General features: G+C 47.0%; 1 protein-coding gene across 15 annotated transcripts in view; it reads right to left on the bottom strand.

Annotated features, from left to right (window-relative positions):
- The window catches only part of LOC138755891 (anion exchange protein 2-like), a 356,627-nt gene that overhangs the window by 9,620 nt on the left and 319,228 nt on the right, over positions 1-27,779 (bottom strand). For 11 of the 15 annotated variants that reach the window (XM_069922672.1, XM_069922674.1, XM_069922670.1 and 8 more), the window contains 9 exons: positions 20,861-21,067; positions 19,326-19,474; positions 17,337-17,531; positions 14,479-14,700; positions 10,768-10,857; positions 8,813-8,979; positions 5,247-5,500; positions 1,010-1,179; positions 738-911 (listed from right to left, as the gene is read on the bottom strand). In XM_069922672.1, coding sequence (XP_069778773.1) covers positions 738-911; positions 1,010-1,179; positions 5,247-5,500; positions 8,813-8,979; positions 10,768-10,857; positions 14,479-14,700; positions 17,337-17,531; positions 19,326-19,474; positions 20,861-21,067 — 1,628 coding nt within the window. The other 4 variants (XM_069922678.1, XR_011352609.1, XM_069922679.1 and 1 more) reach the window with 4 other exon arrangements.

Below are 27,779 nucleotides of genomic sequence, written 5' to 3'. Positions count from 1 at the left end.
TGCCCCTTACTTTCTGCAAAACTCAAAAATTCTGCAGACGCTGTGGTTGAAGGAAAAACACGAGACTGGAGAAATTCAGCAGGTCAACGGTGTCTTTTATAAAGCAAATTTTAGAAACAGAACCAATCTTTTGGGCTTGGGCCCTTCATCAAGGAGTTAGCAAGATGTTGGCAGGATTTGGTTCGGGCTGGTACCTTGAAGCCTAAAACATTGCTTATGTATCTTTATCTACATTTAAATTTTAAAAAAATACTGACATACAGCCCGGTTACAGGCTTTTCGGCCCACAAGCCTGTGCCGCCCAATTACATCTCAACCTCCAGTATGTTTTGAACCTTTTGAGCAGTACCAGTGATGGTCAACACTGGTCACTGTTATGGGACAGATCCCATTGTGGAGATTTTTCTCCCACGGACGCTGCTCGTCTCCAGTGGTTATTGCTGCTTATTCCAGCATTGGCAGACGGTTCCCCATCAATGCCAACCAGACACCGTTCCACCCACCCGCTGCTCTTGGGAACTGTTGTCTCACAGGTACAGTACTCCTCCCTACCCACTCCAGATCAACCTCATCCCTCCCTCCTCCCTGCCCAACCCCCTCCTCTTTAATCTCCCCCTCAGCCTCATCCACAGTTCTCCGATTCCCCAATGATGTGACCCCAAGCTTCTCTGCTGAAGGGTGGGGTGTCCCCGACACATTGACTGATCGGCAGCCCTTCTCTCCCACAAAACTCTTACACATTTCATCTCTCGATCTGTGAAGATCCTGGTGAGTGCAAACACTTTCAGGGGGACGGTCATGATGAGTACGAAGGGAAAAGCCAGCGAGGCCATGGTAGACATGACGGCCCACAGGATTGCCAGGCAGAAGATCTGGATGATGGTGAACAAGTGCATCCGCAGGGTTTTCACCTAGGGCACAGAGAGAGACAGTTGGTGAGTGCACTGAGTCCTGCAGGAGGGCCAGATGCTCCCGCACCTCAGACTCCTCCCCGCAGCACCCAGCTCACCTTCCGCACATACACGTGGTCCGGATGGTGTTTCGAAGGCATCAGCAGGAGTTGGACGCGTTCGTAGAGTTCAATCCCATTCAGCGAGGTCACCCCCATGTACAGGAATATCCCAAACAGCACAGCTAGCGGGATCTTTCGCAGCAGCTCCCCAATGACTATGGACAGGCCTGCAAAACAGAGGCACTGGTGTTCATACATGTCCCGGTATCCGGGTGGTGTTCATACATGTCCCGGTAACCGGGTGGTGTTCATACATGTCCCGGTAACCGGGTGGTGTTCATACATGTCCCGGTAACCGGGTGGTGTTCATACATGTCCCGGAAACCGGGTGGTGTTCATACATGTCCCGGTAACCAGGTGGTGTTCATACATGTCCAGGTAACCGGGTGGTGTTCATACATGTCTGGTAACCGGGTGTTCTTCATACATGTCTGGTAACGGGTGGTGTTCATACATGTCCAGGTAACCGGGTGGTGTTCATACATGTCCCGGTAACCGGGTGGTGTTCATACATGTCCCGGTAACCAGGTGGTGTTCATACATGTCCAGGTATCCGGGTGGTGTTCATACATGTCTGGTAACCGGGTGTTCTTCATACATGTCTGGTAACGGGTGGTGTTCATACATGTCCAGGTAACCGGTGGTGTTCATACATGTCTGGTAACAGTTCAGTGTTCATACATGTCCAGGTAACCGGGTGGTGTTCATACATGATGAGGTAATGGTGTTGTGTTCATAATGACCAGGCACCAGTGCAGTATTCATACATGTCCAGCTAACGGTGTGCTTTTCATTCATGACCGGGTAACCCTATGTAGTGTTCATACATGTACAGTGACAGGTAGGGGATAAAATATAAAAGTCGCCAGTTAGAGGGTTTGAAAGAGGTAAAAAGAGAAATCTGTGGACACTGTGGTTGAAGTAAAAACTGGGGAGAGGCATCAGGTCAAAAGCAGAGACCCTTATGAAGTACTTTAATGAAGGGCTCAGGCCCGAAACGCCACTTCTGTATCTCTGCCTTTGCGACATAAAGGACACTGTTTGACCTGCTGACTCTCTCCAGCTCTGTGTGTTTCTTCTAGAGAGTTTGCAATGAGTCCATTTCAATGCTAGGGCTATTAGGAATAAAGCTGGATCAGTCCATGGAACTACGAAGTTGTGGCCATTACAGACACTTGGCTGGAGGACGGGCAAGATCGGCTGATGCAGGTACCAGGGTTCAGATGTTTTAAAGGGAATAGGATGGGAGGGAGAAGTGGTGGGGGAGTAGCATTACTGGTCAGGGATAGTATCATGTCTATAAAAAGGGAGGAGGCTGCAGAGGGAGAGTCTGAGTACTGAGTGGGAGTAGGTAGATGTCAGAAACAGGAAGGGAGCTCTCACTGTGCTTGGAGCCATCTATAGGCCTCCAAATAGCCCTCAGGACCCTGAGGAGCAGATCAGCAAGCAGATTTTGGAATGGTGGGAAAAACAGGGTTGTGGTTATGAGTGATTTCAACTTCCCTCATATGACTGGCACCTCTTGACTGCAAGAGGGACGGATGGGGCTGAATTTGTCAGGAGTGTCCAAGAAGGATTCCAGACACAGTCTGTAGCCTGACCGACGAGAGGAGAGGCCAGACTGGATCTGGTTGTGGGGAATGAACCTGGTCAGGGGGCGGACCTCTCAGTGGGGGAGCATTTTGGTGAGAGTGACCACAACTCCCTGAGCTTCAATGTAGGTACAGAAAAGCATTAAAACAGTCAAACTGGTGAAGTGTTTAACTGGGGAAGGGCTAACTATGAAGGGATGAGGCAGGAACTAGCGAGAATAAATTTGAAATAGTTGTTTAAGGGTGAAAGCACAGAGGTAACATGGAGGGAGTTTAGGGACCACTTGTGCAGGGTTCAGGATAGGTTTGTCCCACTGGGACAAGGATAAGATGGTAGGAAAAGGGAATCGTGGCTGATGAAACAGGTCAGGCAACTGGTCAAGAGGAAGAAGGAAACATACATTAGATATAGGAAGCAGGAAACAGGAAGGACTCATATATGGTGGCCAGGAAGGAACTTCAGAAAGGACTTAGGTGAGCTCAAAGGGGGCATGAGAAGGTTTTGGCCTGTAGGATTAAGGAGAACCCCAAGGCTTTCTATGAGTATGTGAAGAACAGAAGGATGATGAGAATGAAGGTAGTGCCGCTAAAGGATAAAGGAGGCAACATGTGTCTGGAGGCAGAAGAGGTTGGGAGGTCCTAAATGAAATACTTTGTAACAGTATTCACAAGAGAAAAGAGCTTGATCAGGGTGAGGTGGGAATTGAACAGGCCTGTGGGCTGGACAATGTGGAGATTAAGGAAGAGGAAGTGTTGGAACTTCTTAAAAATATCAAGATTGATAAGTCCCTGGGCCTGGACGCGATATATCCCAGGCTGCTGTGGGAAGTGAGGGAAGAGAGAGCTGGGGCAGTACTTTGGCTGCAGGGGAGGTGCCAGAGGATTGGAGAATGACAAATGTAGTCCCCTTGTTTAAAAAGGGCAATAGGGAGAATCCTGGGAATTCTAGACTGGTGAGCCTTATGTCAGGGGTGTGTAAACTATTGGAGAGGGTTCTTAAGGATAGGATCTATGAGCATTTGGAGAAGTCCAGTCTACTCAACGATAGTCAGCATGGCTTTGTGAGGGAAGGTTGTACCTAACAAGTCTAATTGTGTTTTTGAGAATGTTAACAAAAGAAATTGATGAGGGTCGGGTGGTAGATATGGGCTACATGGAATTTAGCAAGGCATTTGACAAGGTCCCCCATGAGAGACTCATCCAGAAAGTCATGAGGCCCGGGATCAGCGGAACCTTGACCATGTGAATAAAAAATTGGCTCGTAGGAAGAAAGCAGAGAGTAGTGATGGAAGGAAAGTATCTGCCTGGAGGTCGGGAACTAGTGGAGGGGCCGCAGGGATTGGTTCTGGGACCCCTACTCTTTGTGATTTTTATAAATGACCTGGATGAAGAGGTAGAAGGATGGGTCAGTAAGTTTGCAGATAACATTAAGGTCGGGGGAGTTGTGGATGGAGCTGAAGGTTGTCAAAGGTCACAAGAGGATATTGACAGGATGCAGAGTTGGGCAGAAAAGTGCCAGATGAAGATCAATCTGGATAAGTGTGAGCTGATGCATTTTGGAAGGACAAACCTGAAGTTAATGGTGCAGAGTTAATGGTCGGTTATTTAAGAGTGTGGATGAACAGAGGGACCTTGGGGTCCAAATCCATGCATCCCTCAAGGTCATTGCACAGGTTGATAGGATAGTTAAGAAGGCCTATGGGATGCTGGGCTTCATTAATAGGGGGATTTAATTCAGGAGTAGAGAGGTCACGTTATAACTCTACAAATCTCTGGTGAGACCCCACTTGGAATATTGTGTTCAGTTCTGGTCACCTCATTATAGGAAGGATGTGGAAGCTATGGAGAGGGTGCAGAAAAGATTGACCAGGATGTTGCCTGGATTGGGAAACAAGTCTTATGAAGCAAGGTTAGCAAAGCTGGGACTTTTCTCTTTGGAACATAGAAGGATGAGAGGAGACCTGATAGAGGTCGACAAAATTTTGAGAGGCATAGATAGGGTAGTCAGACAGCAGAGGATATCTGTACAAAGTGAAGGGAGGGAAGTTTAGGAGAGACATCAGGGGTAAGTATTTTTACACAGAGTGGTGGGGGCCTGGAATACCTTCCTGGGGGTGGTGGTGGAGGCTGGAACATTGGGGGCATTGAAGAGACTCTTAGACAGGCACATGGATGGAAGTAAAATAGAGGATTATTGGGTAGGGAGGGTTTAGAACTTTTTTTTTGGAAGGAATATATGGGTCGGCAAAACATCGAGGGCCAAAGGGCCTGTACAGTGTTGTATTGTTCTATGTAACAATGCAGTGTTCATACATGACCTGGTGCTGGTGTGGTTCCCGGCAACACCCACCAATGCTCCCCCACATTCCAACCCACCAACACCACCCCACCCTCCGACACCCACCCAACACACCCTCCACACACCAACACCCACCCAACAATTCCCCCCACCTATTAACACCCCACTACCCACCAACAACCCTCACCATCAATGTACATCCATCCACCCACTAACACCGTCCAATTCACCAATATGCCCACACACCAATGCCCACCCACCCGACAGCCTTGGTGTGATGAGGTTGGCGGCGGTGGGGGGGGGGGTGGGGGGGGTGGGTGGAAGAATGTCGCTCACCACTTACCCACCAGGACAGCGACCATTAGTCCTGTTACCCTCTGCTCTTTGACCTCTTCAATCTTTGGCTTATCACCGGGTGCCACAGACTTGCTCATCACGGTGAGTGCATTGACATGGGTGACTGTTCTAACAGTGGCTGCAGCGAGCCATGGCAAGCCAAACAAAGCTGCTACGCCTCCCGAGGCAACGATGATCAGAAGGTCCAAGTGGAAGCCAGACCCTTTGGTTAACATCCTCTCCTTCTTGCTGATTATTAGTCTGCAGGAGACAAGGGGAAGCTTCAATAGACACCAGGCAACCCTCCTGACCAGTGGAACATCTACTCCCTGCCTCACTGCACACTGAACCAGAGAACACTACAGCACAGAAACAGGCCCCTTCGGCCTAGACTCACAGATCTGCACCCATATCATAGCCCTCCATACCCCTCCCATTCATGTCCCTGTCCAAATTCTTCTTAAATGTTAAAATTGAGCCACATTCACCATTTCAGCTGGAAGCTCGTTCCACATCCCCACCACTCTCTGTGTGAAGAAGTTCTCCCTCACGTTCCCCCTAAACTTTTCCCCTTTCACCCTTAACCCATGTCCTCTGGTTTGTATCTCACCCACCCTCAGTGGAAAAACCCTGTCTACATTTAATCTGTCTGTCCCCCTCATAATTTTAAATATCAAATCTCTCCTCATTCTTCTACGATCCAGGGAATAAAGTCCTAACCTGTTTAACCTTTCCCTGTCACTCAGTTCCTGAAGTCTGGGCAACATCCTAGTAAATCTTCTCTGCACTCTTTCTATCTTATTGATCTCTTTCCTGTAGTTCGGTGACCAAAACTGCACACAATCCTCCAGATTTGGCCTCACCAATGTCTTATACAACCTCACCACAACATCCCAACTCCTGTACTCAATACTTTGATTTATAAAGGCCATGATGCCAAAAGCTCTCTCTACAACTCTGTCCACCTGTGACGCCACTTTCAGGGAATTCTGAATCTGAATTCCCAGATCTCTCTGTTCTACCGCACTCCTCAGTGCCCGACCATTTCCTGTGTACATCCTTTCTTGTTTTGTCCTTCCAAAATGCAACACCTCCCACTTGTCTGCATTAAATTCCATCTGCCATTTTTCAGCCCATTTTTCCAGCTGGTCCAGATTCCTCTGCAGCTTTGAAAACCTTCGCTGTCCACAACGTCTCCAATCTTAGTGTCATCTGCAAACTTGCTGATCCAATTTACCTCATTATCATCCAGATCATTGATATAGATGACAAACAACAATGGTCCCAGCACCGATCCCCGAGGCCCCACTAGTCACAGCCTCCAGTCTGAGAAGCATCATCCACCACTTCTCTCTGGCTTCTCCTGTCCAGCCATTGTCAAATCCAGTTCACTACTTCACCATGAATACTGAGCACCTGACCATCCTCCCATGTGGGTCCTTATTGAAGATCTTACTAAAGTCCATGTAGACAACAGCCACAGCCTTTCCTTCATCAACCTTCTTGGTAATTCCAAACTCTTAGAACACCTTCCAATAATTCATCTACCACTGACATCCGGCTCACTGGCCTTTAATTTCCAGGTTTACTTTTGGAGCCTTTTTTAAACAACAGAATAACGTGAGCTCCCTTTAATCCTCCGGCATCTCACCCATGGCAAAGGACATTTTAAATATTTCTGCCAGGGCCCCAGCAATTTCTACATGAGCCTCCCTCAAGGACCAAGGTAATAACCTGTCAGACCCTGGGGATTTATCCACCCTGATTTGCTTTAAGACAGCAAGCATTTCCTCCTCTTTAATCTGTGTAGGTTCCATGACCTCACTGCTTGTTTTCTTTACTTCCCACAACTCTGTGCCCGTTTCCTGAAAACTGATGAAAAAAACATTTAAATATTTAAAATAACTTCCTTCTCTTTTGGCTCCATAAAAGCCGACCACTCTGATCTTCGAGGGGACCAATTTTGTCCCTGTCTATCCTTTTGCTCTTAAGATACTTGTAGAAACCCTGAGGATTTTCCTTCACATTATCTGCCAAAGCAACCTCGTGTCTCCTTTTACCCTTCCTGATTTCCTTTTTGATGTTTTTCTTGCATTTTTTATTCTCAAGTACTTCATTTGCTCCATGTTGCCAATACCTGTTATACCCCTCTCTCTTCCGAACCAGATCCCCAATATCCCTCAAAACCAAGGTTCCCTCTGCCTGCTAACCTTGTCTTTAATCCTGACAGGAACATACAAACTCTACTCTCAACATGTCACCTTTGAAGGTCCTCCACTTACCTCACACATCCTTGCCCAAAAACAACATCACAATCCACACATTCTAGATCCTTTCTCATTTCCTCAAAATTAGCCTTTCTCCAATTTAGAAACTCAACCTGAAACCTGGACCCATCCTTCTCCATAATTAACCTGAAACCAATGGCATTATGATCACTGGACCCAAAATGTTCACCTACACGTACTTCTGTCACCTGTCCTGTCTCTTTCCCTAATAGGAGATCCAGTATTGCATCCTCTCCACTTGGTACATCTACATATTGATTTAGAAAACTTTCCTGAACACATTTGACAAACTCTAAGCCACCCAGCCCTTTTACAGGATGGGAGTCCCAGTTAATATGTGGAAAGTTAAAATCTCCTACGATCACAACCTTGTGCTTCCTGCTGACGTCCGCTAACTCTCTACAGATTTGCTCCTCCAATTCTTGTTGACTATTGGGCCGTCTATAATACAACCCCATGAATGTGGTTGCACCTTTCCTGTTCCTCAGCTCTTCCTATATAGACTCATCATCGATGGCTGCATCATCGGATATATTCCACCAGCCTCTACGGCCCAAGCATCCAGACCTATGCCACCACCGGCCCCTGCTCAGCTCCTCACCGAGACCACGGCATACACACAGATGCGGACACCTCCCACATATCACCATCCATCACCCCAGCCCCATGGTCAAACATGCAAGTCTGCCGAGGAGTGGAACCCTCTTACTTTAGCCTTGGTTAGTTGTTCAGATGACGTCAATTATGTAAGAACATAAGACATAGGAGCAGAAATAGGCTATTCAGCCCATCGAGTCCAATCAATCATGAGCTGATCCATTTCCCCACAGCCCCACGGCCTGGCCTTCTCCCCATAACCTTTGATGTCCTGACTAATCAAGAACCTATCAATCTCTGCCTTAAATACATCCAATGACCCGGCCTCCACAAACGCCTGTGGCAACAAATTCCACAGGTTTACCCTCCTCTGGATCAAGAAATTCCTCAACATCTCTGTTCTAAGTGGACTCCCTTCAATCCTGAACTTGTGCCCTCTTGTCCCCAAAGCAAAGGTCTGGCCAACACAGAGTGAAATTCACAGACTCTCAAAAAGATCGTGGCCCAATTCGGTCATCTCAGCCCAGAGGAGAACACAATGTGTTCCCAAGGCCCACATCTCTGTGAGGAAAGAGTCCTCCCTCTCCTGTCTGAAGCTGCCATGTGGAAGAGTCTGGGAGCCACGTCACTCTTTGACCAGGTAATCTCATCATGCCTTGGCACCAACTCATTGCCATAAGGAACTCACGTGGTGATCATGGTCTCCATGAAGATGAGGATGAAGACCAGGGTGGCAGGAATCAGACTGGCAAACATCATCCAAATGGGAAAATCACCGTTCTTCCCCAGAGGGTTAATAAACCAGCCACGCTTGTCCGGAGAGGTGACAGACAGACCGGTTGGTACACTCAGTTTCTGAAGGAAAGACACAGGACATCTGGGAATTAAACAGCAGGTCCATCATAGACATTTAAGACTGTCTCTGTTCACTGCACAACCATCAGGCCAGATGAAGCTCAGTTCAGATTGAACATTATCCCGAGTTCACAGAGGGGAGAACCAACACGGGGGGGTGAAACAAAGTGTCACCAAACAATAGTTGAACATGACAATATTTGGGAGCAGTAAATGGGGCTGCGTGGTCCGTGTTGGGGCTGTGTGGTCCGTGTTGGGGCTGCGTGGTCCGTGTTGGGGCTGCGTGGTCCGTGTTGGGGCTGCATCACTGGGGATGAAATGTTGGAGTGTCCAAAACCTGTAGTGTTATTGTTTCACGTATTTGTCTTGCAAAATCAGGGAGTTGCCGGTCAGGTCCACGTTCCTAAATGACCCTTGTGGTGAGGAGCTGACTACAACTGAGTGCACGTTGCTCGGATATCTCAGAACGAAAATGGGTTGGGGCTGGATTCACACAGGTTAGGAACACGTGTAAGGCAGATTCCTCTGTGGACTTGGGAACCAGACGGAGTCTTCTAACGATCTGGTAATGTTTGCGGTCATTCAGATTTATTGTCATGAACATGTGCCACAAAATTTGTTGGTTTGTGGCAGCTGACGTGGACATTTACCCCCTCCATAAATCTTCGTCCGCGAAGCCAAGCCAAAGAAAGAAAGAAAGTTGTGTAAAATTGCCATTAATTCTGGTTCCATAAGTGAAATATTTAAAAATAAATAAATCAGTTAAAAATTAGAAAAATATGAAGGAGTGTCTGTGGTTCATTGTCTGCTCAGAAATCTGATGGCAGAGGAGAAGAAGATGTTTTTGTTCCGTTGGGTGTTTGTCTTCAGGCTCCTGGACCACCTTCCTGACAATAGCAGTGAGAAGGGGACATGGCCTGGGTTGGTGGGAGTCTTTAAGGATAGAGGCTGATTTCTTGAGAGCCTGCCTCATTATTAACTGAGCTGAAGGATGTTATGGTGCTGGAGAGGGTGTGGAGGGAGATGAGCTGGCTTGGTGTTTTGGTTACGAGGAGAGTCTGGATTTGTTCTCCCGGAGTAGAAGAGGCTGAGAGGGATTCTGATCAAGATATAGGAAATCTACTGTACATTGGGTGACACGGTTGACGTAGCAGTTAGTGCAACGCTGTTTCAGCGCCAGCAATTTGGGTTCAAATCCCGCGCTGTCTGTAAGGAGTTTGTACGCTCTCCATGCGTCTGTGTGGGCTTTCCCCAGGGACTCCGGTTTCATCCCACCCTTCAAAACGTACTGGAGGTGGAAGTTATTTGGGCGGCAAGGGCCCGTGGGCCGGAAGGGCCTGTTACTGTGGTGTATGTCTACATTTAAAATTGAAAACTATGAGTGTCATGGTATAGATTGCGGGGAACTTTTTTCTCAGGATGGGGTGTCTAAAAGTAGAGGTTTAAGGTGAAGAAGGGACCTCAAGGGGGCCTGAGGGTGGTTGGAATCTGGAACTGCCCGAGTGGGTTGTGGCAGCAGACTATCACAACATTTCTGGAGTATCTGGATGAATCACTGAGGCTGCAGACAGTAACTGGGAAATGACTTGTTGAAAGTCTGCATGGATCTGAGGGCCACAGGGCCTGATTCAAAGCTGTGTGAATCTAATCCACTCCTCACCTCTTTGCCCAACTTTACAAATATTTTGCATCCTTCTTACAGTGAGGAGTGTTGGGAGACATGAGGGGTGTAGTGGTGACAGCAAGGCTAATCCAAAGTGAGGGTGATGCACCAACATAGTCTCCTACCTGGGTGTAGGTGTCCTGGATGGAATAGTCCACCAGAACCATGAAGAGGATTGCTATGGGAACTCCAAAGTCCCCAATCACACGACGGACCTGCAACACAGGAAGTAACCCTTTGAAAATGTTGTTAGACATTGCATTTCACCATTCATACGAGGCAGCCCTTCTTCAGATCCTGAACTAAGCAAGTGACTGTGAGACAAGAAACAGTCAGCTGACCCTGAACCGATCACACTTCGGGACAAACAAGGTCTGATCATTCACAGGATAGGGCATTGCTCTCCAGGTCAAGTCTAGTTTATTGTGATCTGATCGTACAAGAACAACCCGATGAGACAGTGTTCTCCGGTCCTCGGTTCAAAAACACGTAGACACACAACCAGACATAATACACATACAGACAAACACTACATATGCAGGACAAGTATTTCATCTCTACCAATGAATTAATAAATGTTGTTTCAAAAATATGAGGGTGAGAGTGAGCAGATCCTTTGATTGTTCAGCGTTCTCACTGCCCGTGGGAAGAAGCTGTTCCTCAGCCTGGTGGAGCTGGCTCTGATCCTCCTGGATCTCTTCCCTTGACGGGAGCAGCTGGAAGATGCCGTGTGTGGGGTGGGAGGGGTCCTCAGTGATTTTGCCCGACCTCTTCAGACAACGATCCCGGAAGATCACGTCGATGGGGAGGGTGGGGGGAGGGAGACTCCAGTGATCCTCTCTGATGGTTCTGTGGACTGACCCATTTCTCTGCAGCAAACGTACCCACAGCGTGATGCAGCCGGCCAGGACACTCTCGATAGAGGCTCCTGCAGAAGCTTGACATGATGGTGGCCGGTAGCCTTGCCCATCTCAGTCTTCTCAGCAAGTGCAGTCGTTGTTGCGCCTTCCTGACAAGTGAGGAGTTGTTGAGTGTCCTCGATCAGTCACTAGTTCAGTGAACCCCAAGGAACTGGTGTCTCCACTCTCTCTACTACAGAGTTGTTGATGTGTAGTGGAGGGTGGTGGTTCCTGGTCCTCCTGAAGCCCACAATCATCTCCTCCATCTTGTCCACGTCAAGATTCAGTTTGTCACTCTCGCATCATATCACAAGATTTTCCACCTCTTCTCTGTAGTGCGATTCATCGTTGTCAGTGATAAGGCCGATGACTGTCGTGTCATCTGCAAACTTGATGACACTGTTGGAGCTGGATCTGGGGATGCTGTCGTGGGTCAGTGGCCTGAACTGGAGTGGGCTGAGCTCACAGGCCTGAGGTGCGCGGTGCTCAGCACGACACTGCTCATCGTTTTGCTACTGACCCAGACAGAATGTGGATGTTCTGTTAGGAAATCCCAGATCCAATTACAGAGAGTTACAGTTACAGCCTCTGGGGAATGAATGTATTAAACATCGAGCTGAAGTCATTGGACAACAGCCTGGAGTATGAGGTGTTGTTCTCGAGGTGGGCCAGGACATAGTGAAGTGACAAGGCTCTAGCATCGTCTGTCGCTCTATAGGCAAATTGAAATGGATCCAGCGCCTCTGGGAGGTGTGTGATGTATTCCATCACCAGGCACTCAAAGCATTTCAGAATGGTGGAGATCAGTGCCACGGGGCAGTCACTGAGGCCTGTTATTGTTGCCACTTTAAACTGCTGCATTCTTCGGGTGAAGAAGCCCCAGTGACCTATTCCCAGGTCAGGATGGTGTAGGGGAGCTTGCCAGTAGCAGTTCTAGAGAGCACAGGAGTAGGCCTTTCAGCCCACCATGTCTGTGCCATCCACAACGCCTTTAAACCAATCCCATCCACCTGCACATAGTCCGATTCCCTCAATTCCCTGCCCGATCATATGGCTGCCTGTGCATCTTCTTCCACCACCCCTTGCAGAATGTTCCAGACATGAACCACTCTATCTAAAAAAACTTGCCTCGTACTGGAGGATGGCAAATGTAGTTACCTTGATCAAGAAAGGAAAGAAGGAGTCACTGTTCTGGGAATTAAGAGGAAGAAAAACAAAAGAGGGTTCCTTCAGAGTCACTGAGTGTCCATGGATTCGCCTCCAGTGCTCCCGGGGCCTCCATCGACAGCCTGAGCTCCAGTTCGAAATCACCAACTCGATCAGGAGACCTTCAGCGCCTGAGACCCTCCGAAATCCCTGTTTATTCTCAGCACCCTCTTGAATCCCGGCTCCGATACCTGGCTCCCATGAGCCGGTCTGCAGCAGTCTGCTGACCACAAGTCGCCTGCAGCCTGTGTGGGTCCCTCAGTCTCTGAGCCTCTCGCTGGTCTGCTGCCATGGTCACCACCCTGTGAGGTCATCTCCTTCTCAACAGGGAGGTGTTTCTCCCCACTTCTGTGCCAGTCCACTACTCCCCCGGAGTCTACAATCCCTTGAGGCCACTGCCAGCAAATCGCTGCCACCTTGGGCACAGACCCTGCCGTTGCAGGATTTTTAAGAGGGCAACTTTGTTTGATTTAATAGGCCTTTTAAAGCCTGCATGGAGCCATCAGCATCAGTTGGGCCCTGCAGTGAACAGGCCAGTTGGGCCCTGCAGTGAACAGGCCAGTTGGGCCCTGCAGTGAACAGGCCAGTTGGGCCCTGCAGTGAACAGGCCAGTTGGGCCCTGCAGTGAACAGGCCAGTTGGGCCCTGCAGTGAACAGGCCAGTTGGGCCCTGCAGTGAACAGGCCAGTTGGGCCCTGCAGTGAAGTGCTGCAACTCCACTCCCTGATCTCTCCAGGTCCACATCAGTGGCAGCGCCTCTTCAATTCTGTTCCATTACATACCCAGGGTCCTGCCATTTATAGGAATAACACCCTATCTTCCATCTGGACACACTCCAACTTGATGGCATTAACATCAACTTCTCCAGTTTCTGTTAGAAACCCTCCCCCACTATCTTTCCCTCTGTCCCCTTTCATAGAGCTAAAATCGATTTTCACCTTTCCTCTTACCATATCCAATCAACACCTTTTGTCTGTTGGTCTGGACTCCCCCCGCCCCCGGCCTTTCTTTCCCCAGCATTTAGAAGAAGGGCTCAAGTCCGAAATGTCGGTAATATATCTTTCCTTCCTATGGATGCTGCAAATCCTACTGAGTTCCTCCAGCTTTTCTGTGTTTTGACCCCTGCACATTAACGTGATTGTTGAACAGGAACCTCAGATCTCCCTTTGAACATCCTCGTGTCATTCTACAATATTCGACATTTCTCCTTGATAATCATACACTCCCCAAACAAGACCTCACCTGCTCTCTTGCAACCATTTAATCAACAGACTGTTGTTCTCATTCAATTTGCCACTGAGCTTTGTATCACCACACTTGAATCGAATGCCCACTGAATGTGCAAAATGTGCAGCTAAAATGTGGGTTTGAAAGGGTAAATCACCAGAGCAGTGCAGACTGAATACAAAGATAAGGTCAGCGGTGTTTATTTCAAATGATGCCGATAGAACGGGTTTATCTGTGCCAGAGTTTGTGAACAAGGAGTTGGAATTTGAAGCAGGCTGTCAAGAACAGAGAGCAGGGAAATGAGCAGGACCAGGGACGACCCTGAGTATGGGTCTCTCAAATTACAGAGGCCAGGTGGACAGAGAGGTTGGGTCACGGATCAGCGCCGTGCAAGTGAACAGAGGCACCGGTTTCAGGGATGGTCCTAAAAGGTACGAGGGAACAGACATGCTGCTTCAAGGAGAAGAGCCGCAGTGGAGGAAGTGAAGAGCCAGGCGATACTTACTCTCCCAGGGAAGAAACGGCTGTTTTTAAACTTGCGCAAGAAGAAGGCGATGAAGAAGGTGCCGGCCATGAGGACGAGGGACAGCAGCGCCGTGTTGGGTTCGCCCACTCGTTTCACACTCCCTGTGCTCGTGCCATTGCTGGGGATTTGCAAGGTGGGATATGGTATGGTCCCATTCTCAGTCATGTTGGAACAGCCACGGAGAGGATGGTCTTTGAAAATCTGGAAGGACACAAATGAAAGGTCTTCATAGTCAGAATAACTTTCCTCAATGTCACCAAATTATGGCAAAGCCCTGATCTTCAGAACCACATGTCGGGAACATGGGCCCTGAAATTAACCTGAACACTGAGATGATATATTTTGGGAGGGTTAATAAAATTAAAATGTATAAATGGTAGGGAGTTGGGAACTACTGAGGAACAGAGAGTGTCCAAAAATCCTGAAAGTGGCAGCACAGGTTGACATAGGAACAGGCGTTGAAGTTCTACACCTGAAAAAGGTACAGCTTGCTACAGTTCTTGACAGACCGTGTTCAGGAGCTGAAGCTGGAGGAACTCTGCATCATTTAGGAGGCAGAGGAGGTGCAAGACAGAAGCTATAAGGAGACAGTCACACCCAAAAGGCAAGAGGCAGGTAACTGGATGACTGGTAGGAGAGGGAAGGGGACTAGGCAGTGAGTGCTGTGGCCGTACCCCTCAACAATAAGTATATGTTTTTGGACATTGTTGGGGGGCGGGAAAACAATCAACCAGTGACAAGTCGTAGTGGTCACATCTCTGGCACAGGGTCTGGCCTTTCAGCGAAGAAGGGAAGGGGGGTGAAGAGGAGACCTACAATTGGGGATTTGATGGTTAGAGAAAGAGATGGGGGGGGGGGGGGTTCTGTGGATAAGATCGAGACTCTCGGATGGTATGTTGCCTCCCAGACGCCAGGGTCAGGGATGTCTCAGATCGAGTCCACAGCATTCTGAAGCAGGAGATTGAGCAGCCAGATATCATGGTCCATGTTGGTACCAATGACATAGACAGGAGTAGGGATGAGATACTGAAGAGGGAATATAGGGAGTAAAACACCAGTTTGCAGACATTGTGATTGAAGTGAAAACACAGAGCTGGGGAAAGTCAGCAGGGTATTTTATAGAGCAAAGATAAAGATACAGATCCAATGTTTTGGGCTTGAGGCCTTCATCAAGGTGTGTACCTCAAGCCCAGAACATTGATATTGTATCTTTATCTTTGCTACATGGAATATCAAGAGTTAGGAAGGAAGCAAATAAAAACCCAGGATCTTGGGATTGGGCTGCCTGTCCCTCCTGCCAGAGAGGGTAGGGATAGGAAGTTGTGGCAGATGAATGTGTGGCTGAGGAGTCGCTGCAGGGGGCAGGGGTTCAAATTTGGGGATCATTGCGATCTCTTCTGGGGAAGGACTTACCTCTACAAAAAGGATGGGATGTTTCTGAACTGGAGGGTGACCAATATCCTGCTGGGGAAAATTAAAACTAGTTTGGCAGGTGGATGGGAACCAGAATGTAGGGTAGAAGATAGGAATCTCCAGTTGTATGTGATGCCATACAATAAATCTAAATCTGATAAGACAAGTAGTGAGTTTCTGAGGAAGGGCAGGGCAGTCAACAGGAAGAGAAGGAATTAATCGAATGGCTTCTTAGAACAGCTTGTGGCTGAGCCGACCAGGGAACTGGCAATTCTGGATTGGCTAATGCATAATAAGGCAGGGTTGATAAGAAAGGGAAACCTTGGGAGGCAGGGATCACAACATGACATTCAGCTTGTTGTTTGAGAGGGAGAAACTGAAATGAGAGGTGCCGGTGTACCTGTGGAATAGAGAACTGCAGGGGTACAGGCCAAAGCTGATCGGAAAAACATGGCAGCAGGGAGGATAGCAGAGTTTCTGCAAGAAATGAGGAAGGTGCAGACAGGCATATTCCAACAAAGAAGAAATATTGGAATGGAAAAAGGGACACAGTTGTGGCTGACGAGAGAATTCAAAGCCAGAATAAAGGCATATAATGAAGCCAAAAATTAGTGGAAGGTAGAGGGTTGGCAAAGCTTTTCAAAGCATTTCAGGAAAATCAGAAGGTCCTGAGGAAGGAAAAGAGGAGGTTTGAAAGGAGACTAGCAAATAACATCAAAAAGAATACTGAAAGGTTCATAAGTATATTCAGAGTGGAAAAAAAATACAACAGGTAGAGAATGACAATGGAGAAATGACTTTTAAGGGTGTCAGTGAAAAGAGGTGAGTGGGGTCACGATCCCCCGAGGGAAGGTGCTCGGAAGGTGGCTGGTCTAAGGGTAGATGAGTCACCAAGATCAGATGGATCGCACCCTCACGTTCTGAAAGAGGTAGTGGTAGAGATTGAGGAAGTGTTGGGAATGATCTTCCAGGAATCAATAGATTCTGGCCTGGTCCTGAGGGACTGAAAAATCACAAATGTTACCTCACAATTCAAGAAGTGGGGGAGGCAGCAGAAGGAAATAGAGGCCGGTTAGCTTGACATTAGTGGTTGGGAAGATGCTGGAATCGATTGAGCATGAGTTGAACATGACTGGATTAGCCAAAGACAGTATGGTTTCCTCAGAAAAAAATCTTAAATTTAAAGTTAAATTGATAAACCGATTCGAATTCTTTGAAGAGGTGACAAGCTGGCTGGATAGGGGAGATGCAGTGTACTTGGATTTTCCGAAGGCCTTCGACAAGGTGCGGCACATGGGGCTACGTAACATTACTCAACCATGGTGTGGGGTTACTGCATTGCTCGCGGAGTGTTTACCAGCCTGGGTGTTGGGTTATTACTCCGTACGCTGGTAATGCAGTGACTATTGATCTGTACACTTTACCTTTACGAGTTTGTAGAACGTTTCATAAATAAATATTATTGAGATGAGGAAAGCGAAGATTTCCTGGGTGAAGCGGGAGATGAATCGCACGAGGAAGGAGCCTTCAAAGGCCACGATCAGCACCACAATGGCAATTAACCAAAAGCCAATCCACACCCGGCCAGTCAGGTAGTCCAAATGGTTCAAGTTGCAGAACTGGCGAGAGAGAAAGAATTCACAGGAGGAACCAGAGGTGAAGCCACTGCTCCCTGATTCCCACACCCTTGCCCTCTGGTTAGCTCTCTGATCTGAGGGTTCTGAGTTCCAGCTCCACTGGTGACATGTAAAGAGAAGGAACCTGTCGCAGATTCATGACTCATAGCAATGCAGTAGGAAACATGATGCTGCACCCTGGCAGAGTGGGCCTCGTCTTAGGACTGAGGAAGGGGTGGCAAAGGAGAAAGAGTGAGGGCTTTCAGTACGGTGTATGAATCTGTGTTTGTGTGTGAATATCAGGGTGTGTGTGTAAATATCTGTGTGTGTATATATATATCTGTGTTTGTGTATGCGTGTGTGTCTATATATTGGGGTGTGAGAGTGTGTGTGAGAATATCCGGGGGGGGGTGTGCATATTAGTATGTGCATGTGTGTGTATAATTGGTGTGTGTGTGTGTATTGGGGGTATGTGTATATTGGTGTGTGTATGTATACAGTATATATTTGGCATGTGCACGCACATGTGTGTGTGCATCAAGGTGTGCATGTGTCTATTGGTATGTGTGCATGTGTAGAATTGGTGTGTGTGTATCAGGGTGTGTGTGTGTGTGTGTGTACCAGGGTGTGTGTGTATATTGGTGTGTGTGTATACGCGTGTGTAAAATTGGTGTGTGTGTGTTTATCAGGGTGTGTGTGTGTTTTTTTTCAGGGTGTGTGTGTATTGTTGTGTGTACGTGTGTGTATAAATGGTGTGTGTGTGTGTAATTGGTGTGTGTGTGTGTATAATTGGTGTGTGATTGTATCAGGGTGTGTTTGTATATTGGTGTGTATGTGTGTATATAATTGGCATGTGTGTGTTTATCAGGGTATGTGTGTGTATTGTTGTATGTACATGTGTGTATAATCGGTGTGTGTGGGTGTGTATCAGGGGGTGTGTGTGTATAATCGGTGTGTGTGTGTGTGTGTGTGTGTGTGTGTGTGTCTCTGTCTGTGAGGGTCTTGCTGAGTGTATATGTCTGCGTGTAACGGTGCGTGCATTTAGCTGGGCAGATAATGGTACTGCTGACTCCCAGGTTGGTGGGAATAATCGGACACCCACCCAAACCTTTCTTGAAGTTTGTTATTGATTCAGAAAATGTATGTGAATGTGTAGGTTTGAGAGAGAGAGAATGTGCCTTTTTGCAGGAGAGAAACCGTAAGGTTTAACGTGGATAAGGAGACAATTTCAGCTGCTTTTCTTTGCAGAGTTGAACCCATTGGGGATGATTCGGGAGCTGGAGGTTATGTGTGATCAATCTATGATCACATGCATTGAAAATGCATTGAGTGGTTGATGTGCCACAAGACCAGTGGCCATCTCACACAGTACTAGTAAAATGCAAAAGTACAGCTGTCTAGGGAGATGGTGCGGAGTTGCCATTGGGCAAAGTATTGGGGTTTATTCACGAGTCGGAGAACACTGGAAAAGATGGTTCGGCGTGGACGAGAAGGGCTGAAGATGGTTCTAAAGGGAAAGAAACTGACCTTGAGTCTGACCATGTGTGCGATCTCACACTTCTTCTTGCCTGGGTGGGGATGGCGGGGTGAAGAGAGTGTGATCTAGAGTACAGGAGAGTCCATCTGTAGCACAAAGCTCCCCTCCCTCTCTGGACATTGAAATCTAGCCCTGCTGGGCTGCCAGTGGAAGAGTTGTCTCCAGGAGTTGGGGTGTGGCAAGATTCCGTGACCATGGAAGCCCTGAGGAGCAGTAGAAAGACACCTGCCCAGGGAGAGAAAGCCCAGTAGCACACTCACCTTAAAGAAAGCTTCTTCAAAGACAAGCAGAGGGCCAGAAAAGCCCACAATCAGCAGGGGCTGGGCACCCAGCAAACCAAAAATTATCATCTGGATGGCTGTTGAAATGATGAGTTCTGAGACACCTATCAACCCCATGGTTTTCTCCCCTGGAACAAAATGATACCATATCTATCAGTGTCTGCATAGGGATTTGATAGAAGTATTTAAGATTATGAAAGGGATAGACAGAATGGATGTGGATAGACTATTTCCGTTAAGAGGAGGAAAGTTTAAAACAAGAGGACATGAGTTAAGAATTAAGGGGCAGAGGTTTAGAGGTAACATGAGGGGGAACTTCTTTACAGAGAGTGGTAGCTGTGTGGAATGATCTTCCGGGAGAAATAGTGGCGGCGGAGTCAATTGTATTATTTAAGAAAAGGTTGGACAGGTATATGGATGAGAAGAAGATGGAGGGTTATGGGCATTGTGCAGGGAGGTGGGATTAGAAAGGGGTGTTTGGTTCGGTGCGGACTAGAAGGGCCTAATGGCCTGTTTCCGTGCTGTAATTGTTATGTTATGTTATGTTATGAAATATGGCCACAGCCTTTCCCAGAATAGACCAGGGCCCAACTGGCATCTGTCCCCCCGCACACCACCCACAGCAGGCCCCTCAAGGAACTGGAGAGGTATCATCGATCCAGTCTCCACAAAAGCCACATCGTCGCCCTCTCCCTAGCATTGAGCCCAGTTAGTTAGCTCCACTGCAAGGTTGCCAGACTTCGGAAAACATAGAAACATAGAAGATAGGAGCAGGAGTAGGTCATTCGACCCTTTGTTCACATCTCTGGGGAAGAGGTTGCCAACCGGACAGAGGGAACGATTCAAGTGAAACGTGGAAGTCTGCATACGCTGTGATTGTAGTGAAAGCACAGAGATGCTGGAGGAACCCAGCCCTACTCACAGCGCCCATGGCAGGTAAAGATATATTACTAACATTTCTGGCCTGAGCTCTTCTTTAAAGGCTCAAGGCCAAAACATGGGTTTTATACCTGCTAGGGATGCTACGAGATCTGCTGAGTTTTTCAAATTTAAAAAAAATTTAGACATACAGCATGTGTGGACCTTTTCGACTCACAAGCCCAATTATCTGCAAGTGGCCTACAACCCCCAGTACATTTTGAAGGGTGAGAGGAAACCGGAGTCCCCGGGGCAAACCCACAGAGATGGGGAGAACGTACCGTTCCTCCAGCATTCCTGTGTTTTCTGAGGAAAAGATTCAAAACAAGGCAAAGATCATCTCTGTTGTGAAGACACACAAGCTGCAGAGCCCGATGACACTCAGGTTGGTGGGAACTCACTCAGGCACATCAGAGCCCACACAACTCCCACTGCCTGAGAACAATTCCCAAGCATTCATTGGTTGCCAAATGCTTTGGAACAGCCGGAGTTGTGAAAGGTGAGGACTGGTGGAAGTCTCTGCAGCCCAGGCAGCATGTGTGGGGACCTGTCAGGGAGGGGGTGGTCCCAGTGTCTTCACTGAGAAGTCCTCTTACCGAGTAACCCTCCAAAGGTAATGGCTGGAGAAAGAGCAGCAAAGTAAATGAAGATGATGGCGGCCATACATTGTGGGTTGAGGGCGTCCTTGAAGTCACTCAGGTACTGAGGATATCTCCGGGCAGCGTCACAAACCATTCCACCGAACAGTCTCCCCGTCCGTCTCAGAGGGTCTTCCTCGTCCACCTTCTTTGGCTTCAGGAGAGCTGTGAGGAAGAAAGGCAGGTCACCAAGAACTCAGGGTGGAAGGGTCAGGGTAGACCCGGCAAAAATTGTTACCCGTGGTAGGGGAGTCAAGGACAAAAGGGCACAACTTCAGGGTTGAAGGGGCCCATTTAAAAGAGAGGAATTTTAGCCGGAGAGTGGTGAACCTCTGAAATTTGCTACCACGGCCGGCTGTGGGGGCCAAGTCATTGGGTGTATTTAAGGCAGAGATTGATAGAGATCTGAATAGTCAGGGTATCAAAGGTTATGGGGGACAGGCTGGGTTGTGGGGCTGAGTGAGAGAATGGTGGAGTGGGCATATCGGGCCAAAAGGCTCCTGAATCTTATGGTGAGAGCTTGAGAGGGAGAAGTCACTGACATTGGGGAAATAATGGGGAACAACATTTGAGGGAGGATGGATCGAGTGATAGATGAGGCGACGCTCAGTGGGCTTGCAGAAGGTTGGTGAACAATGTCGGAGCAGATGGAATGTTTGAGGCACCTGCGTGAAGAAAAGAACGAGCTCCCTGCTCAAGCTGCTGAGTTGGAGGGCAACAGGACCTAGTTGGCGGGCCCAGGGAAGGGTGCGGGCATCAATGGGGGAGAGTTGGAGGACAACAGGAGCCGCTAGTCGGTGGGCCCAGGGAAGAGTGTGGGCAGCACTGTGGGAGAGCCGAAACCTGCACACTGAGGCGAGACCCGCAGGAGCCGACAGTAACAGGATGAGAGAGGCACTGAGGAGGAGCGCATCGGAGAGGAGGCGTTGCTGGCGGCCATGGAGCAAGGGAAGCGATGAGACGGAGCAGCAATGCATGCCTGCGGCAGCAGCCACAGAGAAGACGGCAGAGGTGGGAGTAGCGAAGGTGGCGACAGCGATGGGTCCCACAGGCAGTGACGAGAATGGGCAGAGGGGTGAAGGAAAGACTGTGGAGGAGCCAGGTGACCCTGACCCCGACCGCGCATCCTGAAGCAGGGGTGGAGGATCAGGCTGTGCCGGGAGAATGGCCATACCTACATCCCGGAGGCAGCAGAGGCTGTGAAGTGGTGGCAGTGGCGAGGTTAGCAGTGATGACAGCAGGAGCAGTGGCAGAGTGTCGGGAGGCAGCATCGAGCAACACAGGGGAAGAAGGGGAGACCGGTCGACTGGGAGGCCCGTCATCATGGGCAGGAGAGAGGAAGAGAACGGGGAGGAGGGGGCTCGGGGCCCTCCATGGAAATATCATGAAGGCAATGGGGGCAGGCATCGAGGCCCCTAAAAAATGACTGAGATTTAACATCAGAAATAGGGAAATTAAGGAGGGGGAAAGGATTCTCTTTTTCCCGGACACAAGATATAAAGAGATGGTGGGTCATTGATAGGAAGGGATCTGGCTGTACATAATGTGAAAATAATTATATTTAAAAATGTAAAAGCACAAAATGGGAGAAAAATGGTTACACTTGTTTTTCACAAAGGTTGTAAGTTTAAAAAGGAAAGGTACAGGGAGCTTTAAGGTGGCAGAGGAGGTGGGGAGGTTTGATGGTTGCCATGGGAGCGCTCCAGGATGGAGGGGGAGTTGGCACCTGTGTAGGGGATAGGAGCACCAGGAAGGGCAGGAGTGAAGTGGGGTAAAGAGGGGAAGGAGAAGGGACCATGTGGGGGTTTTTATGTATTCTTTTGAATTATTGGTTTGGGTTTTGTTAATTTGTTTAGGTTTCATTTTGCACACAAGCGTCTGCGCCAGGAGTCGACACAAGACAAAAGGGAAGGAAGACAAGTATTGGAGGTCAGGAAGGGAGGGGGAGAGGAAGATGGAGAGGCACTGGGGTGATTGGTTAAACAATTAAGTTTATGTTTTATTGTAAATAGGCTAAATGGAATGATTAAGAGAAAAAGAATTGGCACACTTTAATAAGTTGAAAGCAGACGTAGTGTTCCTGCAGGAACCCCATCTTACAAACCAGTAACATTCCAAATTAAAAAAGGGGATGGGTAGGTCAGGTGACAGTGTCCTCCTTCAATTTCAGAGCCAGGGGAGAGGCAATCCCAATAGGAAGGAATGGTCTGGTAACAGACCGGTGGGGTGGTTGCTGACATTGGAGGGAGGTTTATCACAATTCATTCTCAAGTTTACTCAGAATCCTGGACACTTATGAATATTTACACCCCGAATTTCGATGATGAAAAATTGTACAAGATATATTCTTGAAAGTATTGGGGGGGGGGGGAGGGGGGTGGTGAGAATATATTGATTGGAGGGGATTTCAATTTTTCTCTGGATCCAGTCATGGACAAGTTAGCGAAGAAGGTGACAAGTGCAAAGGTGGCTAAGTCCACTTTGGCTTTCAAGAAAGGTTTGAATCTCAAACATCTGAGAAGACGGAATTCCAGCAGAAAGGGATTATTCCTTTTACTCGAGGCAATATGGCTCCTACACTAGATTTTATTATTTTTGGCATCAGCCCAGTTGGAAAGTAGGATAGTGGAGACTGTGTATATGGCTTAGCTGCTGTCAGATTATTCACCCCTGACTTTGTCCATTATAATGCCAGATAAGCACGGGCTATGGCGAATAGTTGGCACCTAAATCCATTGCTGTTGGGAAATGTGGAATTTTGTAGTTTTGTCAGAACCCAGATAGAAATGTTCTGCGTGATGAACTGCCCCTCTACTGAAAAAAAATTTTTGATTTGGGATACATTTAAGGCTTTTTTAAGGGGCCAGAGAATTGGATACATTAAAGGGATAAAAAGGGGATGTATGAAGGAAATTAATAATTTGGAACAGAACATAGCTCAACTGAAAAAAGATGATCAAAGTTCAGGGTCTAAGGAAAAATATAGGGATTTAGTGAATAAAAAGCTCAAATACAATATGTTGCGGACATACAAAACAGAGAAGTTGATCTTAAGATTGAGGTAACGGTATTATGAGCTGGAGGAAAGGACCCATAAAGTCTTGTCCTGGAAGATGAGGGCAGAAGAGGTCTCAAGGACAATTAATGTGATTCAAATGGGGGAAGGCAAGATTTTGAACAAAACAAAAAAAAAGATACATTTAGGATCAGGCGGTGGAAACACATACCCTCCTGGCGTCTTTTTCAACAGCAATCATTAAGATGATCCCGAAAAAAGACAGGGATCCATTGAAACCCTGCTCCTACAGGGCTATATCATTATTGTATGTAATTATAAAATTATAGCAAAAACATTGGCCAATGGGTTGGCGAAACATCTGCCGAAATGAACAAACCCAGATCAGGTTGGATTTGTTTAAAAGAGGCAATCAGCAGATAATGTAGCCAGATTTCTCAATATAATACACCTGGCACAGTCAGAAGAGGACCTGGGAGTGGCCATATTCTTGGATCCGGAGAAGGCTTTTGATCGATTGGAATGGGATTTTCTGTTTAAAACAATGGAGAAATTTGGACTGGGACAAACATTTATTAATTGGGTAAGGACATTGTACTATAAACTCCAGGCAAAAATCATCATGAACAGGCAGATGTCTCTAGTGTTCCTGCTGAGTAAGATCTAGTAGGCAGGGCTACCCACTGTCCCCAGCTCTGTTCATAATAGCTATTGAACAGCTGGCAGATCGAGACATAAAGGGGTTGAAAGTAGGCCCAGATGGAACACAAAATCAACATATTTGCTGATGATGTGTAAAGAGTATTTGATGGAACCTGAGGGGTCGTTGGCCAGACTGAGGACCATATTGGAGGATTACCAGAAGGTCTCCGGGTATAAGATTAAATTGGATAAAAGTGAAATTATGCCTTTGTCAAAATAGATTATAGACCCTACTAATAGGAAACCCAATTCACGTGGCCTAGGGGTAAGGGTGGATAAAGACCTATGCAATTTAATATAAATTAAATTACCTCCCTTTGCTCTGGAAAATCGAGGAGGACCTGGCCAGATGGAAAACTCTGCCCATAATGAAGGTGATGCCAAGACTACAATATCTTTTTCAAATGCTGCCCATTGCTTCTTTAAAATGCTCATTGGATGTCTCAGCACCTGTTTGTGGAATGGTGAGGTGTACAGAATCTCCATGGAAAAGTCAATGTGGGAATATAAATTGGGGGGCTTAAAAATGCCAGATTTTAAAAAATACAACTGGGTATCCCAGGCAAGGTTTGTTGCCTCATATTTTGAGGGAGGGGGTCCAGCTTCTTGGGTACAAATTTGGTTATATGCGGAAGGGGAAAAGAGATGAGGAGAATTTATATACAAATGGGACACCAAATTAGTTTTGAAAAAAAAAGATGAACCCATAATAAAACGTGCATGCTAGGCGCGGCAAAGAATAAATCGATGTATTGGATTGAAGGTGGGGTTATCTCCTACCCAAAATAATTTAATGCCCAAGACTCTGGACAATAAGATCCTGGACACCGGGTGCTGAAAGGGGATCAGGTTTATCGAGGATTGTTACTGTCAAGGGGAGCTCATTTCATTCGAGCAGTTGAGGACTAAATGAGTTATCAAGTCGAACATTCTTCTACTTTCTTCAATTAAAATCTTTCCTAAGGGACAAACTGGGACCAACAATGACTCTGCCCGACTGTAGTGACATGGAGATTCTAATTAGAAAGGGGATTGTGTGTAAATTTATCTCTAGGATGTATCCATAATCCAAAGTGAAGGCCCGAAGCCAGGCTTATATCGGTCAAGGGAAAGATGGGAGTTGGACTTGGGCAGAATAATTGATGAACGGTGGTGATTTGTGATTGAATAGCCTGGTGGGAACTGTTAATGCCAGACACTTGCTAGAGCAATATAATTTCTTGCATCAGTTATACCTCACACCGATAAAATTACACAACTCAAAGCCATGAATTTCAGAAATATGCTTTAGGTGTGGTGTGGAGGTAGGAACATTTGTCCCTCCACCTGGTTGTGTTCAAGGGTGAGATCCTTCTGGGAAGACCTGGGGGACACTGAAAAAAATTACAAGGGTGGATTTTCCACAGGATGCGGAGTTGTACCTTCTCGGGGACATTGGGGAAGGACAATTTAGACTGTCCGAACCCCAAATTCAGTTTGTGAAGGCCATCCTGTCAGTAACCAGGTAGGAAGTGTATAGCAGTTATGTGGACGTCTGACTCCCAGCTAAATATCATACAGTTGCATTCCCCTGGAGAAAATCACCTACAATTTATGGAAGAGATATGAAACATTCGTAGAAGTGTGGCAACTGTATCTGAGGCACATCGGGGCACAGATATAATTCCCACCCCCCCCCCTCCAAATAAGAGAAAAGAAACAATCCGTTTCAGCAGGTAAAGGATTAAGAGCATGAAATGGGGAATGTGGTGCAGACGACGTGTTTTTGCCCCAACCTGTTTTTATTTAACATCTGGGACCCTCCAGCCTCGAGGAGGATCTTTGTCAGATTTAGGTGGTTTTTGTATGTCTATATTTTTATATTTGTATAATTTAAGGGATAGGGAGGGGAGGGTGTAAGGAGGGGAAATAAGGACTCTGTAAATTATATTACGTTAAAGGAGAATGTAATATTTTATTTGATTTGCAAGAGTCTTTAGAAAATCAAAAATAAAATATTCAAAAAAAAATTTGTACAATAATGTGGTAAATTGGATCAGCAAATTTGCAGATGATGCTAAGATTGGAGACATTGCAGAGAACAATGAAGGTTTTCAAAGTTTGCAAAGGGATCTGGACCAGCTGGTAAAATGGGCTGTAAAATGGCAGATGGCATTTAATGCAGACAAGTGGGAGGTGTTGCATTTTGGAAGGACAAACCAAGAAAGGACGTACACAGTAAATGGTCGGGCACTGAGGAGTGGGGTAGAACAGAGGGATCTGGGAATACAGATGCAGAATTTCTTGTCAGTGGGGTTGTAAAGTGGCCTTTATAAACCACAGAAATTAGTAAAAGAATTGGGATGTTATGGTGAAGCTTCAAGAGCAAGCTTGGACAGAAAATGTCAAGGTATTTAAATTAACGATGAGGCCAAATTTGGAATAATGTGTGCAATTTTAGTCACCCAACCAAAGTACAGTAAAACCCTGGAATCCATCACCTATGGGGATTGTTAGGTGCCGGATAAGTGAATTTTCTAGTTGCTTGAGATTGTGTATTTCATGAATTGCAAACTAACCACTAGGGAGCGCCAATTTTAAAATGCATATTTTTTTACCTATTTATTTTCTGTGATTTTTTTTTGCCAGTTGCTTGAATTCTGTATATAGATATCAGTAAAATTAAAAAGACAGAGGGAATTTTCAAGCATGTCGAGGAGCTGAGTAAGAGGGAATATGTTAGGGGAGATTTGATAGAGGTATACAAATTTAAGAGAGGTATAGAGTAAATGCAAGCAGGCCTTTTCCTCTGAGATAAAAACTAAACATAAGGGAGAACTTCTTCATGCAGAGGGTTGTAAGAATGTGGAATGAGCTGCTTGCGGATGTGGTGAATGTGGGCTCAGTTACGACATTTAAGAGATTAGGTAAATACATGGGAATGGGATGGAGGGCTATGGTCTGGGTCAATGGGATGTTGGAATCAATATCACTGCAGACTACAGATGTCTCACTACGACAGGCTGGACAGTTTAGGTATGTATTCCAAGTAGTTTAAAAGAATGAGATTTGACCTGATTCAAGCCACGACAGGGTAAATGGTGCAACGTCTCCACTGGTGGGAGAACCCCGAACAATGGGATAAGGGGCCGCTCATTCAAAGCTGAGGGAAGTGGAAGT

This window comes from Narcine bancroftii, chromosome 2 (genome assembly GCF_036971445.1).
Source record: "Narcine bancroftii isolate sNarBan1 chromosome 2, sNarBan1.hap1, whole genome shotgun sequence".
Lineage (NCBI taxonomy): Eukaryota > Metazoa > Chordata > Chondrichthyes > Torpediniformes > Narcinidae > Narcine > Narcine bancroftii.
This window is presented reverse-complemented; position numbering and strand designations above follow the sequence as displayed.